General features: G+C 40.7%; 1 protein-coding gene across 1 annotated transcript in view; it reads left to right on the forward strand.

Annotated features, from left to right (window-relative positions):
- anks1aa (ankyrin repeat and sterile alpha motif domain containing 1Aa) overlaps positions 1–16,534 on the forward strand; it is a 63,544-nt gene that overhangs the window by 595 nt on the left and 46,415 nt on the right. The window contains exons 2-4 of the mRNA XM_085345395.1: positions 11,230–11,310; positions 11,507–11,663; positions 12,532–12,594. Coding sequence (XP_085201521.1) covers positions 11,230–11,310; positions 11,507–11,663; positions 12,532–12,594 — 301 coding nt within the window. The remainder of the gene's footprint in view (positions 1–11,229; positions 11,311–11,506; positions 11,664–12,531; positions 12,595–16,534) is intronic.

Consider the following 16,534-nt stretch of genomic DNA (forward strand, 5'->3'; position numbering starts at 1 on the left):
AAACGATGTTTCATGTTTGCATGCTTCCCTGCATTGTCAAACAATCGCAAGCCAAACCAGTGCAGCGCCCAAGCAGTGGCATGCTTCTTTGTTAGCCTACACCTCCTGTGTTACTGCCATTTCTACTGTAATGTGCACAAACAGGCTGAGAGGAAATTATGCAATTTAACTAAAGAAATCTGTAACGAATCGGCCTACGATTACGTTTAAAGAAACGAATTGCAGATGTGTCAGTAATTATAATGCTTACATAGAGTCTGGACGTGAACACAGTCACAGGTCTGGAGATGGAAAGTCTTCTCACAATTGGATTCTCATTGTTTAGCAAAATTATCTTATTATAAGGAAATCTTTGTCATATGAAACCTTATTGACTATCCTCAGACTTGTGTGAACCAGGAATATGACTTTCTCTTTTTAGTAGTCACTGGAGGAAGTCCTCAGTGAGGTAAACATTTGATGTGGTTTGTCACATCTATTAAAGACCTACTCTGTATGGTTAGAAAGAGTTAGCTCTCCTTCCTCCTGCTCTCTCTGTCAGCCTTCAGTATTTATGAGGTCACTATTAAAAACTGAAAAAACAGCCCAGAGTTATATAAAGTAGCTATCATACTTGTCCACATTGTATTGTCTGCAATTGATAGTGACTGTGGACATAATCAGATTCAATTACCCAAAATCACACACTGGGTAAAGCTAAAAGATGTACTAAAGGGACAAGCCCTTAGTAGAAGTATACGATCCCTGTAAGGTTGTGCAGATGTTGAGAACATTAAAAAAAAAAAAAATCAGATAAGGTATTTTTCATTTTGTGTTGTATGTTATCTGCATTATTGGCTCGCCACAGTTTGATTCTTGTTTTTCTCTCTGGTGACAGATCATGTTTGTTTGTTTTAATCATGAAGTTTCTGTGGTTTACACAGTGTGTTACACACAATATGAAAACCTGCAAAGAAAGAATTTAAAAGTCCTTTTGTTGAAAAAGAGTCGACTCTTTAAAAATATAAGGCTTATAGCTTTTCTAAATGCTGCCTCTCATACAACCTGCAGGTTGCCTGTCTGTGGTTAAGTGTATGTCAATCATATAAAATTGCTCCCTTGGGTTTCCCGGTAACAGCCGCCTTCCTCTGAGGGAGAAGTGTTAAGGCAAAGCTCGGGGTGATGCGCCACTGTGTTACTTCGTGGAGACTGCAAGATTTGCTTGAGATTATTACATTAAATTCTCCTAATTGGAAATCCAATTCAGAAATGTCATGCGGTGAAGGCTGACTCGTCTCATCCTCACTGCTCCGTGGGCGGACTGGCGAGTCCATTGTGTCATCTCATTTGTCTTGAGCAATCGGTGTTTGGCAATGGGATCTCTGGGAAATTATTGGCTAGGCTCGGGAGGAAATGAATAAATGAATAGGTGGTGTGTGGATCTAAAAAGCTTCTGGCTGGCGACACTTGAGAATACTGGACAGGCTCTTATAAGAATTTGCATGAGTGTTGACTATGACTGGCTGCTTTGGAGGGCTGTTTCTGTTCTGCATGACATTTGATTTAGTTTCCACAATGAAAATGTCAATACATCTAAGGGTATTACAGTGGATTGGTACAGTGGCACAGGCTGTGGGTTTGTATGTGCATGTTTTTTTCCAACCCCCTTTTATCAAAATCTCTTTGCAACCCATTCATCATCCATTGTTAGAAAGTGCAGGCCTTTAATCCCGTCAGAGGAGATTTGATCTCTGGCTAAGACAGCTTTCTTTGGCGAATTTTCGCCTGTTCTGGTTGTGTCAGCTTGTACCTCCGCTTGATTCCATGTTCACTTCTACTTGTGTAATAACACTTTTCCTCACTTCAAGTTGCTTTTCAGGCTCAGTTATATGAGATGACATATAATGACAGTTATTGCTGTTGTCAGTTGCTGTTTGTATTTGACCTTGTACATTCAATATAGTGGAAAAACCTACTCGTTTATCGCAGAAAGAAACCACAGGCGATGCAGATGAGTGAGCTAATCAACTTTTGTCCCATTCCTTGGTGTTTGTGTGCGCGTGTGTGTGGGTGTGTGTGTACTCTGGAATGGAACGCATGTTACGACTTGCAGTGTTTTTGTGCGCAGGCTGTTGTACAGCTCTGCTCGGCTGAATGTCTGCTTTCCCAGGAGGCGGCATCCCAGCCGTTGCCATGGTACAGACACTGACCCCCGGCGTGTTTAACACCCCTGCCGCCCCAAACATTTGTTTCATGGTGCTCCATTAACACCGAAACGAGCTGGGAAGGGCTTCCTCAAGTAGTAAGATCACAGTGTAACCTTTTTAGTACTACAGCACAGCGGCGGCTACTCTATTTAAGTTACATTAATCTAATTTTAGGGCATATATTTACTTGTTTTTCCTCCATACTGTAGTTTTTACTAGAAGCCCTATGACCCTTTTTGAACCCAGAGGTATACAGGAAGAGACTAACACTAGTATTTCCTGGCCCAGGTCATCCAAACACAAGCAGCTGCAGCGGTTACACCGGAGGTAAGACAAGTCCCTGGCAGGGAAAGTGCTTGCCCACTGAGGGGAAATTAACGGAGGAATGCATGGAGTCCTGGACAGACGTTCTGAGAGCTTAGCCAGATGAGGGTTGGTCTCCCAGTTCCACAGCCGTGTCCTTTGTCCCACTGACAAAGCGTCAAATGGTGCTTTTCATATTCATTTCAGCCCAAAAAAGACCATTCTGGGGCTTTTCTATACTTTTTTTTTTTTTTTTAGTTTTACAAAGAAAATTGAGCTGTCATTTGGACTGAACTGGACCACCTATTAAGAGTTCTTATTTAGCCGTATGCGTCTGAAAGATGTTGACTGAAAGAAGTGGGGCTTTTTCAGTGTTTGGAGATAAACATCGGCTTAAGATATTCACGAAGGTCTCTTGAAATATAGTTTTCCTAAGGGATGTTTTTCTGCTTTCTGAATGCTCGCTAGGATCATCAGCTTTGATACTTGGTTAGCATTTTAAGAGGCTTGGGCAAAACTCCAGATCTTTCCATCCCATTACATCCACAATTTCTGGCTCATCCCAAGCAGACCCATGCTGTCAGGCTGCTGTCAGCCGAGAGAATATATGCTGCAGGAGAACTTGCACCTACTGTCCTTTTGAAAACACTATTTCCTCTAGCTTCTCTTTGTATTGCGACCAGTGTGCAAGTATGTGTGAAGATGGGTTGCAGGGATGACGTGTGTACAAAATGACGGGCTCACAGCGGGGTTTGGACACCCACTGTCCTTAGCTGTGCTTCAGAAAAGCTGGACTTTCTTCACAAAATGTCATTTTGAGACATTTTGCATGAAAGTCTGTGTTAAGAAGGTAGCGTCTACTTTTTCACAACCACAAAGAGCCTCAAATCATTTCCCGGTAGAAATCTGGGCCAGCAGCAGGCATGGCAGTTACATTTCATCCTGTGTTGACCTCTGAACTGAAAGAATTTGTAGCTGCTTCAACCCAGGAGGGAGCAGTGGTAGCTGGGAAATCTAACACCACCATGTTAGCATTCCAAGAGCATCTGAGTTTGGGATGCTCTGCTCTATGCATTATGTTTCCGGCTCGTGTTTGTGTAGCCTGAGAAAGCAGGCTGAAAGGCACTCAGTAGTGATGAATTCCACATATGTGTGAGAGGCGGGAGCAGAAGCCGACAAATACAGCATCCTTCCCATGCAGTATGTAGCCCTCCATATTTTAAACTAGTGCTGGTTGGCTAAAAATAGATTTCATCCAAGTGGGTCAAGGGGTTCTTCATTAGCTTTGTGGGGAAAAGGCTGCTTTGAACCAGTCTGAAATTAAAATATAATTAAGGGGGCCAAACATCTAGATGTTCAGAGACTTCCAAAAGATTTATTTTACTTTGAATATCAAATCAATAGCCCCAATTTGGGGCTATGGTTCAGCTGACATTACAGAGATTTATGTACAGCCCAGTGGAGTAATGGAAAAACATGTGGTCCTGAAACTCGTCTGGTTTCTGAGATAAAATGCTGTCATTTACACTTTCTATCTGCTCTTCCTGCATTAAAGAAACAGAAGTTGATATGACAGCTACACACAGACACCTACACTGACTCTTATGGTCATGTGTTTATGTGAACCGTATTTAACACCAGCTACTAAAAAACGTTTAGTAGCAAATGGACAAATATAAACTAACGTTGATGAGCTTGCTATTTCTGTGTGTGTGTGCGCGTTTGTGTTTGTGTGTGCCCATTTTGACCAAATTTATAAGAAGAAACTTTCTAGTTGTGTGCAGGCCCACATGTGTTCACTGGCTACTTGCAGCCCCCCGCCCAGACCTTTTCATTTGCCTTGCCTTCTAGGCGGCGTCCTCTTTTATCTCACACTCTGCTGCTCTCAGCAGACTCAGCGGCCCACCTGCTGGGCCCACACCAACCTCTACTCCACCTCAAACTTAAAACATGTTGTACTTGTAGCCAGATTAATGACAGTGCCCCCAGTGTGTTGACACAGGAAACAAATTTGCCTCAGTCTTTCTTTCTTTTCTTTTTTTAAATTCCCCTTTGCTTTGGTCTTCCTGCAAAATGTAAGAAAGAAACTGAACAAAGTTCTCTGGAATGATTTAACCTGTGACTAGGCAGATTCACACCAGACTGTACCTGTGAAACGCAGAAATGCATCTACTTTCATATTCACACCCACAGATCACCACAAAGAAGGGGAGATTAGTGTCAGAGTCATTTTAAAAGTCATTGTGTCAAATTTAAAGAATGACCGTGCTGGCGAATTTCTTCTCAGCAAAACTGAGAATCTTAAATAACTCTAACTGGATTCTACAGAAAATCAATTTCAAGAATTGGCTTGTGTGCATAACAGAAAATAACTGCCTATCAATCCAACAAGATTTGAGCTGAAACTGAACATGAGCTTGTTCTTTCAAGCAAAAGGCTCAGCGGATGCCAGGGCAAACATTCAGATGTGTTTCATGTGCAGGAGCATCAGCTGTGAATCTGCGATTAAAAGTATTCTTGTTCCATCTCATTTTTTTTACGTCTACCTACCTCACCTCCAGCACTTTCCATGCAAGTCATCTTGATTATGCTGCCTCGCACTGGACTGCTCTGATCATAGTGGGCATATGACATATATTCACACCTCCTGCTGTAACACAGTTGCACTGTGAAGTGCTCAGTGTGGTGTATTTATGAGGCATGAAGTCTTAATCAGGCTTCATCAAGACTGTGTCGCCTGGTGAGCTGCTGCATGTCTGTCACACAGTTTGAAGTGTTTCAGACTCTGGTAGCACTAAAACAAGATCAATACTGTTCGCGAGCCTCGTTGAAATGTTTACGTCACAGTTAGGATTTCTGAAATGAATGAGACTGTTCATTTATTTAACTAATTTCAAAGACCTCTTGCCTCAAGAATTCTTTTTGAAGCACTTTAATCAAAGTGGGTGATCAGTGGGTCCTCCACTTTGATCCAAGCTAAAATATCTCAGCAGCAACTATGTGGCTTGCCTTGAAATTATGGTCAACCCTAGTCCCCAGAGGATACAACCACAATTGGAACCACAAGGCTTTCATTTGTGGTTCAGAGTAATGTCTGCTGACAACTATTGTAGCGATTGTTATGATATCTCGTAGAGACATTTGAGTCCCCCTCAGGATTCCCTGTAATAACTCAGGTGATCTCTTAACCTGTCGCATAACACTGTTCTCACTGGGATATTTCTGCTAGCTTGAGATGTATAATGTCTACGCCCTAATCACCAAAGCAGGGAGCATTGTGTATCTTCACTGATGAATTTTGCCATAGTCATTTAGCTAACAATAATGTACCTAAACACAGTGTCACACAGCTGTTGGGCATGAATAAAATTCTATTTGATACCTAATACAACATGAGCTCACTATGAGTTCTAGAAAAGCTTCTCCATAAATGGTCAAAACGATAAACCACATGACCAAGAAGTTCTCTTTATCAGTAGCTTTAAGACTTGTTAGTCATAGACTTGTTGAAGCCGTGCCATACTTGTGTCATGCATTTGAAATTTAGTTGCCTAATACGTTTCCCTGTGCCAACTAACTCGTTATACTGCTTTGTAGCTATAAACACGCTCTCCTGTAATTTCACCTGTAACAATGTGTATGATGAGCACGTACTGCTTAATTACAGTCATAGCTCTTCGGTCCTAACATCAATTAGATGTTTTCATCTTAACAGTCTTTTTTTCTTCTTTGTTTATCAAGTCAGTGAGTGTAGTACTCAGCAGGCATAGGGAACTCTGGCCAGTGCTTCAGCCTCTGCTGAGGAGAAGATGTTCAAGTAGACTATTTGGCAGCAGGGCATCTGGTTGTAGCACCTGGCAGCAGTATGCATAATTAAGCCCAATTTCCCTGACGGTGGGCGACATGTGCCAGTCACTGCTGGGCTCACTGCCCTGGCCTAGACTAATCCCTGGCAGTGTGGTTACACTGCTAATAGGCTGGAGGGCAAATCTGTTTATTTGACACTGGGTTCACACACACCTGGGTTCTTATTTGCTTAAACCTACTACTGCATTTTGCCTTGCTCTTTCCCGGGGCTCAATGAATAAACATTTACATGCACTGTATGTCATTTTTACCACCGATGCACTCTCAGTTTAAAAATTAGATATTTGATTATATTTTGCTGGATTATCGTGTTTGTTATGTTTAACTCCAAACTAATAAAAATCCTTAGAGTATCTGACATGACTCTGGCAGAAATCATGTTCACAGATGAAATAATGTGCTAAAACTGTCATTTACATCACACTGTTTGTTAATAATAAAAGAGCTACACGTAATGTTAGCTAATGTAGATGTGTGCAAACGAATGCAGCTTTACTGTAAATGACATGAGTTCACTGGCCCAAGATGATGTAAGCTTATGGGAATGTTGATCAAATAATGATAAAGTGCTGAGGTTTTTATTATACCTGCAGTGCCATGATTTTGCATTTTGCATATTTCTGATACTTAGACAAAGATAACCCGATAAATTAAGATTTTATTCATTAAAGGAACTTCCTTTTTCCTCATAGTCAACTAATTGCCCCCTAAACGTATTGCTTGTTGTACCAACTGTTGCACAAACTTACAGCCAGACATTTTCCTTCTGGATTTTCTGGCAGAGAGCAGAATTCATGGTTCCATCAATTACAGCAAGTTGTCCCAATTCTGAAGCAGCAAAGCAGTTCCAGACCATCACACTACCACCTCCACGTTTGACTGTTGGTATGACGTTCTCTTAATGAAATACTGTATTTTTCCTGATATGTAACAGTCAGACTTTTTCATCAGTCCACAGAATATTTTCCCAAAAGTCACGGGCATCATCAAAATGTGTTTTGGCAAATGTAATACAAGCCTTTGTGGGTTTTTTAGGGGGATTTTTTTGTTTTTTTTGGTCAGCAGTTGATTTCACCTTAGATGCCATTTGTGTCTCTTTCTTATTGTTGAATCATGACCTCTAACCTTAAGTGAGGCGAGTAAGGCCTGATTTTAGATTTAGATTTTATTCCAGCTTCTGTTCTGACTTCCTGGATGAGTTGTTGATGCACTCTTGGTAGGCTGACCACTCCTGGGAAGGTTTACCAGTATTCATATTTTCTCCATTTGTGCATAATGGCTCTCAACGTGTTTCCTTGGAGTCCCAAACCTTTTCCAGACTGATATCAGTCACTTTGTTTCTCATTTGTTCCCAAGTTTCTTTTTCTCGTGGCATGATGTGTTGCCTTTAGTCTACTTGACTTCACAGGCTCTATTTAAGTGACTTCCTCCTTTAATGGGTCTGGCAGTAATCAGGTCTGGGTGTGGCTAATAAACTTGAACTCAGCTTTCCAAAAAAATGTAGTTGATCACACTTAATTCATGATTTAACCAGGAGGAGCAAAATAGTTTTCCACACAGGGCCAGGTAGGGTTGAATAGCTTTTTTCCTTTTAATATATGGAATTACCATTTAAAAGCTGAATTTTGTATTTACTTGGGTTCTCTTTGTTGAATATTAGAATTTGTTTATATAAAGTGTGACAAATATGCAGAAGAACTAAGAAATGAGAAAGGGGTGTGATCAGTCTGCTATTCATTGCTGACTAGCTTTAGATGAGTCAGCAACCCATACGGCCTTTGTACCCGACACCCACCATTAGGTAGCAAATTTAGTCATAGGGTTTCCCAGCCCATCTATCAGTGGCTAAAACAATTATATTCAGATACCTTGATTTTAATATTGTTTGAACATTTTGAGATGTTTGATGCTCTAGTCTCCGTTTTAATTTGTATACTGCCTGCTGTTTAAACATTTTAAGCAAGAAATATTGTAAACAGTGGGACTAAAATGGGATTTTACTTGCTTCTATTACTGGGTTTATTGAATATGGATAAAACTGCAATACAGACTTGATTTATTTTCCGTGTATTCAACATGATTTAATTTCAAGACTGAAAATCATACTTCAGTGAGATAAATTGGTCTAAATAAATAATACATCAGTGACTTTTGGACTTGAGGGAAAGAAAAGTTTATTATTAAGCCTAAATATTCAGTATATATGACTAATATAATATTGTTAAACCAATAAAATAAAGACGGTAAAAATAAAAGATGGAAAATGCTCTTATCCATCCTCATCTCTTCGTAGCCAGGCTTTGTACAAAACAGAATTACAGTCCTCCAGAATCTCTTTCAAACTTAGGCCTCATCCTGCTGATATTCCCTCAGGCAAATTAAGGATTAGCTCAGCCTTTCAAACAGGAATTCCTCAGTCAGTTCCCATGAATATGCCCCCTCCCAAACCAAATCAGCTCTGTTTTGACCATTGCACAGCTATGGGCCTAAGCCCCATCCCTCAGTTAGGTTGGTTGTGAGCCGTAGTAAGAGGATGAAGTGGATTGTCGAGCACCACTCTGACTCATGCCCTTGAGTACCACGCTGCCAAAATGCTCAGAGGACGTAACACTTGTACTGCGCTTAAAGCTGCTGCTGCAGGCACCTCTGTTAATAGCAAACTGAAATACTGTGACAGTGAGAAAATGTAATGAGCTGACATCTTCATTCCCTCTGCGTGGAGGTGATTTTGATAGGATTAATGCTATATCCCTGATTAAAAGTGAAATATTGCGGCAGTAGAATAATACGTGCTCCTGTTTGTTTGTTTTTGTTTTGTTTTTTTATGTTTGGGGTCATGAGGATGATGTGAAACACTGTTTGTTTCTGTGTGGTATTTTTAGATTTCCCCTCTTTTTCTAGTGGCAATAACACAACAGAGATTCATGACAGATGAGGAAGACCAATATGTAAACACAACCTAAAAATACAGACTTAAAGGTTATGACTTAAAATGTGAAAGGGAAATCTTGCAGTATGTCTTATGATACAGCTGACTTCTGTCTTGCACAATGTTTCTTTCTGGAAGATTGTCAAAATTCTGGATGTGGATATACTACAGGATACATAAAAGTGCACAGTAAACTGTTGCCTTTACTTGTGTAAGACAATGGCTGCACCAAAATCAAAGGTGCATGATCTTGCATCTCTCCTACTTTTTTTTTTTTTTTTCTGCCCTGTGGCACATTTTGTTTAATTCTCCAGTTGTAGTCACTGCTCCGTTCATGTTTATGTTCATTTGTATATGGGATTTCTGCTTTAAGCAGTTATATAACTCTTTATCTAGGACAGCAACTAGCGGTCTGTTTCAGTCTCCCTTTTGATGTGTTCAGTGGACAAGCAAAGGACAGTGTTGCTGTGTGTGTGTGTGTGTGTGTGTGTGTGTGTGCAAGAAATAAACGGCTTAGGCTGTTATGAGTTGTAGAGTGGCGCGTCTCTGCGCGTCCATGCTCTGTCAGGTCCATTGTTCTGCAGGCTACAGAGCCTTCCAAGACACTTATTTAATGAGACGGCTCTGACTGTGTAATTGCAGGCTGTTCTCAGAGCTATTATGGGAGATGTATTTTAAGGGGGCAAAACAGCCATTACTGCGGCAAAAACGAGCCGTGAATGTGGAGCAAAGTCACACTCTGTCAGTGGCGTTGATATAAGGGTGAGCATCCACTGCCACGCTGTCTACACACTGATTATGTTACAGATCAATCTTCAGTGTATCTTTAAATGTGTTTGACTCCCAGACCGTGTGTTTAAATTAGTTTTTACATTGTAAAGAGTTGGAAATGCACTGTGCTGCTGCTATTCTTTTGCCCGGTTCTCTCCAGGCTTCATTCATAGAAGTTACTTGCTTGCTAGCATCAAAATTCCTACCAGTAATAATTTATGAAGCTATCCAGCTGTCAAGGCAGTATTTTGCATTTCAGACATCTTTCCCAGAATATCTGAAAAACCAAATAAATTTTGAAAAATTCTCATCTCTTTTTAAACAAATCTTCTTAAATTTATGATTCTCTGTGAGGCCCAGCTGTTTTGCTCCAATTCTCTTTCAGTATGCCAGATGACTCTGGTCTCACATATTTGGTTCACTAGTGCTGGGATTTCCTAGTCACATGATTTATTTAGGATGTTTTAAGGTCTTTCAGAGAGCCTCACTATCCCGTCCTGGCACTCTATCTCTCTTTTAGCTCTTGAAATTACTCCCACTACTCAGTCTTTACCACCGCTCCTGTCATCATTCTCCTCCCTCCTCCCCACAGTGCTCTTTGCAAATTAAAAGAAACAAACCAATCTAAGCTGACAGCTGAGTTCAGCTCAAATAAATGAAAGGCCAGCAGTAGTTTAGCTCTCTGTCTTACACTTTACCCCATCGGTGCCTTTTGGCTCCATCCCAAAGCTTTGTTTATTGTTAGTTAGATTACATAACAAAAGCCTATTCTACATCAGGACCTCGGCCAGAATAATCAGGCTTTGGTTGCACAGACTTATTGTAGATGAGCTCATCTCAGTGGCTTCCTACTGCTGGCAGTACTTTTTATTTATTAATTTTTTTTCTCTTTTTCTGTATTCCTAGTTTGATGGGGCTTTTGGCCCAGTGCTTCCTCATTCCTGACATCTCCTATCTTTATAAAGAATAGGAGAGAACATGAAGGTTTGCCACCACCTTAAAGTAGATGTAGCCGTGAGAGACTGGAGCCGTGAGATAGCAATCAGAACAGCAACAGTCACACCTGTGGATAGACTTTACAGAGGGATGGGCAATGTTTGTTTGGTGTAGGGTATGGTATTCCTGTTGTGTATTGCCTGTTATGGAAAACTGACAATCCTTTCTGCTTTTCAGTATCTGGAGAGGCCCCAATGTGAATTGCGTGGACAGCACTGGATACACCCCTCTTCACCACGCAGCCCTTAATGGACACAGGTAGATTAGCGATCACCGTTTGGAATTCGGGAATACGTCTGTTTATGCTCTGAAATTTAATGCAGTCTGGCCTGGCAGACCATTGTACAATGGGGAAGCTGAATCTATTGATTGACTGTTTACTAAGGCTCTGAGTATTTATTAATGTCGTTTTTATTGTTGGCTTTTTCTGACCTATCTCTTTATTCGTCTACAGCGAGGTGGTGGAGGTGCTGCTAAGAAACGAGGCTCTGACTAACATCGCAGACAACAAGGGCTGCTATCCTCTCCATCTGGCTGCGTGGAAGGGAGACGAGCATATCGTAAAGCTTCTCATTCACCAAGGACCTTCACACCCCAAACTCAACGAGCAGGTCTGCCCGTGCACTTAGTCATCTATGTTAATGTGCATGTGTCAACGTTGGTCACTCTTACACTTCTGGTTTTGCTTGTACGTTCCCCATGCAGTACATGTAAGGGAAAACCGTATTGAAATGATGTCACTTTTCAATATGTGTGTCTGCAGCAGACCCATAAAGGCCTAATGGAAGCTTGCTAGCTCTCTTTTACGCTAATGATTCTTTCCTTTTCAGCACATTTGGTCTCTGGTAGTGTCAAGATGACCTTTCTGATGGTTTAAACATCAACTATACGACGTTTATCCTTTTCTAAATAGACTAAAGTGGACATTTTTGCAATAAGAGTCATATAGAGATAGTAAAAGTCTAGTGCAGCATGGCATGTATTTGAATAAGATGAACGTTAAAAAGACTGATGAGAGTACATGAACTCCAGTGCATCTTGAGCCTCAACTTCTCCTTTGATAATGTGATACTTGAAGTGCTTTGACAGCTTGCTAGAGTGAAAAGTGCTTGTTTCCTCTAACCATTTTAACTGTTTTAACTCCTACATTTGATATTTTATTTGGTTGCTTACTGCACAGATAGCTTCCAGACTGAAACCATCCCTGGCCTATCCTATTTGAGATGAGGAGAAATGACCCATAATGAGCTTTGCAAACCTAGTCAGAAACATTCGGTCAAACAAACATTCGTCTGTAACCACAAAGTCACTCAGAAATATCTTGGTTTCATTGTGTGTCATTTCTCCCTGCCTGTTCATGACATCTAAATGTTTTTCTTCTCCTTTTTATTTAGTTTGGCTCATTTGTGACCATCACTCATTTGTTCATTGCTTGTCTGAACCAAAACCATCGACCTATCTTCTGTTCCTCCCTCCCAGAGCTCTGTAGACCATAAAGAGTTCAAACGCTGTGGGCCCTTTGACCCCTATATTAATGCCAAGGTGTGTACACAGTGCTGCCAAAACTTTTCCTTTAAACCTCCTTCTTTGCTTTAATGCTGTGTTGGCTTTCTGTGCTTGGGTGTGTTTGTCGCCGTTGCTTGTGGGGTCACTCTGCTGTAGAGATATGGGGAGGCTTTTAATTTCGCTGCTATCAGTCAATCTCTGCTCTCATGCTTTCTCCACATGTTGTGCTCTCCAGTTATATTGAGATGTTATGTTTACCACGGGGATTCTGTTGTACTAGCCTCTTGATCATGATTGTGAATACATAAGGTGTTGTATTAAAATGCCCTTGAAAGTTTAGTAAATGACTGTCTTCCAGGGGACGCTGTAGGTCATTTGAGTCTTTTTCCAGTGGGTAAGAAAAACCTGATTTAAGTACCGTAAAGTTGTTGGCAACACAGAGTCAGCTGTAGAGGATTATACTGGAAGGATACGCACACCACACCATCAATTAAGCTATTATAATCATTACGGTATTACTCCAATCTTCCAAAGGCTGAAAGTTGTATGAGATAAAGGTCTTCTGTGAAATCTTCCACTGGCTTTCGATGGATTAGCACAAATTACGGTTTTCATGGTTCCCAGACAATAAAGTACGATGACTTTTTTTCCTAAGGGGCCAACATGAGATTGAGATTTTTGTTGTCAGAGATAAATGTCTTAACAGATGGAAGATAGCAACACTGGTTACAGGGATTTTTATCTCCTTGAAGAGGAACAGAAACTTTGATCCCTGTGTGTTTTTTGTTTGCGTTTTTGTTTTTTAATCCATTGCCGCCGTGAAGCAATAATTTTCTGTTTCATTTTATGATCAGATAACAGAAAAACAAACTGCAGTATTTTGTGTGTAATGCTAATCAGCCGGAATTAGCATTATAGCATGCTGAATTAAATGCTTTTACATGACAGATGTGGAAAAAGTACATTGACTATATAAGAATGAATATAATCCATCCGTGTTGATGTATAAATTGACTGTTACTGAAATGAATTCACCTGGGAAGATTGAATCAAATCACTTGACATGTCAAAACTACAGTATATTTTAATCTGCTGTTAATACATTTCACGAAGGATAGACACATACTAGTCTTTTATGTACAGATCATAGGTAACAGAGATTCATGTGAAGTAACTACTTGCTGTAGTACCTGCTATATTCCACCAGGCGCAACCCTATAGCATTCAGCTACCCAGAGAAGCCCCAGTCACAGCCTTTCTATGTGTGTGCAGAGTGCTCAGCTGGCAGTGTCATCCTCACAGTTAGTGCAGTGTACAGGGTGAACATGCTGGTCGCTCCATGATTTGATTTTCTGCAGGCAGGCAGTAGATAAAGCTGCACACTATTTTAGTACATTGTCACGTTTCCCCTGGACTAATCTTCTTAGCATTTGGATGGGAAGGCTGGCTTTCTTTAGTGCTGATATACAGTACATCAGAGCATGTATTCTGTGCATTAGTTCTAATGCTTTTCCGTTTATTCTAATTCAAGGATTAAAAAAAAAAAAAAAATACTAAATAGAGTGTTTTTGTTCTGCTGAGATGTCAAAAATGTCTCAGTGTAAACACTTCTGAGATAGTTTGTGCTCCACTCCTGGTCATGAAACTGAATAATTGATGCCTTGTTATTAATAAACCAGAAATCAGGATGCAGTGTGGGTGGTGCGACCCTGGTTGTGGTCATGGTTGATGGCATCATGTGACTCAGTAGACGGTCTGTGCTCTGAATCCAGATTCATAACAATCTACATCGAGAGCTCAGTCGCAAGAGAATGGGAAAGATGGGAGGTTTTCAATGTAAAAGTCTCTTTGAATCAACGTGTGTGTGTGTGTGTGTGTGTGTGTGTGTGTGTCCTCCTGCTCCCACATCCCAGTTTGTGCTTGCTCTGCTGAAGAGGGGAAGAGGTGAGACATTGTCATAGTAACAGTGTCACGGTTTATTGGTCCTGCGGTGGCAGTGAGAGACCCGGTGGAGAGATGCTGGCTTTGTGTAAGCTGGTGTGGTTGAGTAAGGTGTGCAGTGATGCTGTACAAAATGTCTTAGGGACTACAGCTTCAGAAGTAACTCACTCAAGAAATCATTCTGGATTGAGTCCAGTTTGCTGTCATCCTGGTCCAAGAAGTTAGCCAAACTAATGTTTATTCATCATACCACCATCCTGTCTCCTGCTGATACTAACCTTTGTGGGAAGGCCACTTTGATGATGTTTCAAAAGCCTCAGCAGGGGAGTATTGGCCACTAGCCACAGGATGTGCCCCCCACACCAGTTTGGTTAGGGATGTAGAGTATATTCTGTTCTTGAAATTTAGCTGAAGATTCTGGAGTTCAACAAAAAGTTAACAAGTAGCTATTTTCAGACTGAATCTAAAAACTAATCATTGTTTTCGTGATTATTTTCTTAAACATGTTTATTAGTTTTAGTTTTGTCTTGTACTTTTGAACTGCTAAAAACTGGTTGGGGAAAAAGAAATCATGGAACTTTGTGGTTAAATAGTAATACACCAGTATATTGTACACTTGCAGACGTGACGTGTCATTGATGTACAGATGTCCAAGAGTGATATTTGCAGTCTATGCAGTGACTGTAAATGTTAATTTGATCTACAAGAACTGGAACCTGGGTGGGTACTTGTAGACGTGTTTATTTCATGATAAAGGAAAACAAATTTGCAATTAGTGAGAAGAAAATGATGAAACAGCGGAAAGAAAGCAAATAATAATGATAATCTCCTCTTACCGAAAAATGAATCAGTCGACGTTTCCCATGCAGGCAGGATCGTGTCATAGTTGGAATGTCGGCCTTATTGTTATGACCATATCTCATCCAACACCCAGTCCGGATGTTCAGCATTAATCAGCCTTTTAAAATATGTTGAAAATTTTAACCTGCAGTGCAAAGCTTAGTCGTCTCTGTTACAGCTGTTGCTTCCTCTTCAGTTCTGGTAAACCAATCACTGCTGGTGAATGTAAAATGCAGCCCTGCTGGTAGGACTGTCACCACAGAGATGAGAATCAAAACACAGGTATACTGCAAAATATAAAGAGGACTATGAATCCAGCTTAAGCTGGATTCATAGTCCTGCATTTGTGTCTATTTGTGCCGCTAAGCAGAGAGAATTCAGCCAATGTACAGGCTACAAACACTTACTTGGTATTTCCAGGAAGCTGGGGAAAAAACCCAGTAACCACAACGAGCACTGATCTGAAGTACAAACAGTGCCTCCAGTGGAGTGTGATCTGTTAGTTGCTTTTTGTCTGTTATCACTTGTTTATTCTAAGATACATAACCAACAAGAGCAGCCTACATTACTGGGTAATAGGCGGCTAAAACATGTAGATGTGTGTTTGCTAAGTAGCACCTACTAATGCACTATGCCACAGCGATGCTGCTAATGAGCGTTGTGTTCACTGATTTGGCAAGAGCTGGTTCATTTCTATGTAACGGACCTTCACTCAGGTGTTCCAGAAACCCTGCATGTGGTGCTCATTAGATCATTTTTATCACTGACCTCCTTTTCCCCCCCTTTTAATAAATTACCATATTTGACCATTATAAATCTTAGTTTGCCCAGACTTGTCATGCTACCTCTCATCCAGGCTTTCTTATATAGGTCACTTGTCTAATACGATATACAATAGGCTGGTGAATTCTGACCCAGCCTCAGATGTGCTTTACATGTCCCCACACACAAGCCACTTCAGAGCCATCTAAAATAAGTATCCAAGAATGGAACAATATTTAATGACGATAAATGGAAATGCTTTAGTTTGGTGCAGATTTAAGCCAAGCTCATGTGAGACTATATGCAGAAATGAAGCCGATCTTATGCCTTGCTCTCTTCGTGCGCAGTGGAAGTTGCTGATGGAAGCAGTAGATGCAATATTTCTGACTTGGGCACCTCATTATCAAGCCGAACAGAGTTTCCCTTCCTTCCT

Source organism: Diplotaxodon limnothrissa, linkage group LG20 (genome assembly GCF_057381915.1).
Source record: "Diplotaxodon limnothrissa isolate DT_005_m linkage group LG20, D_limnothrissa_male_GT1.1, whole genome shotgun sequence".
Lineage (NCBI taxonomy): Eukaryota > Metazoa > Chordata > Actinopteri > Cichliformes > Cichlidae > Diplotaxodon > Diplotaxodon limnothrissa.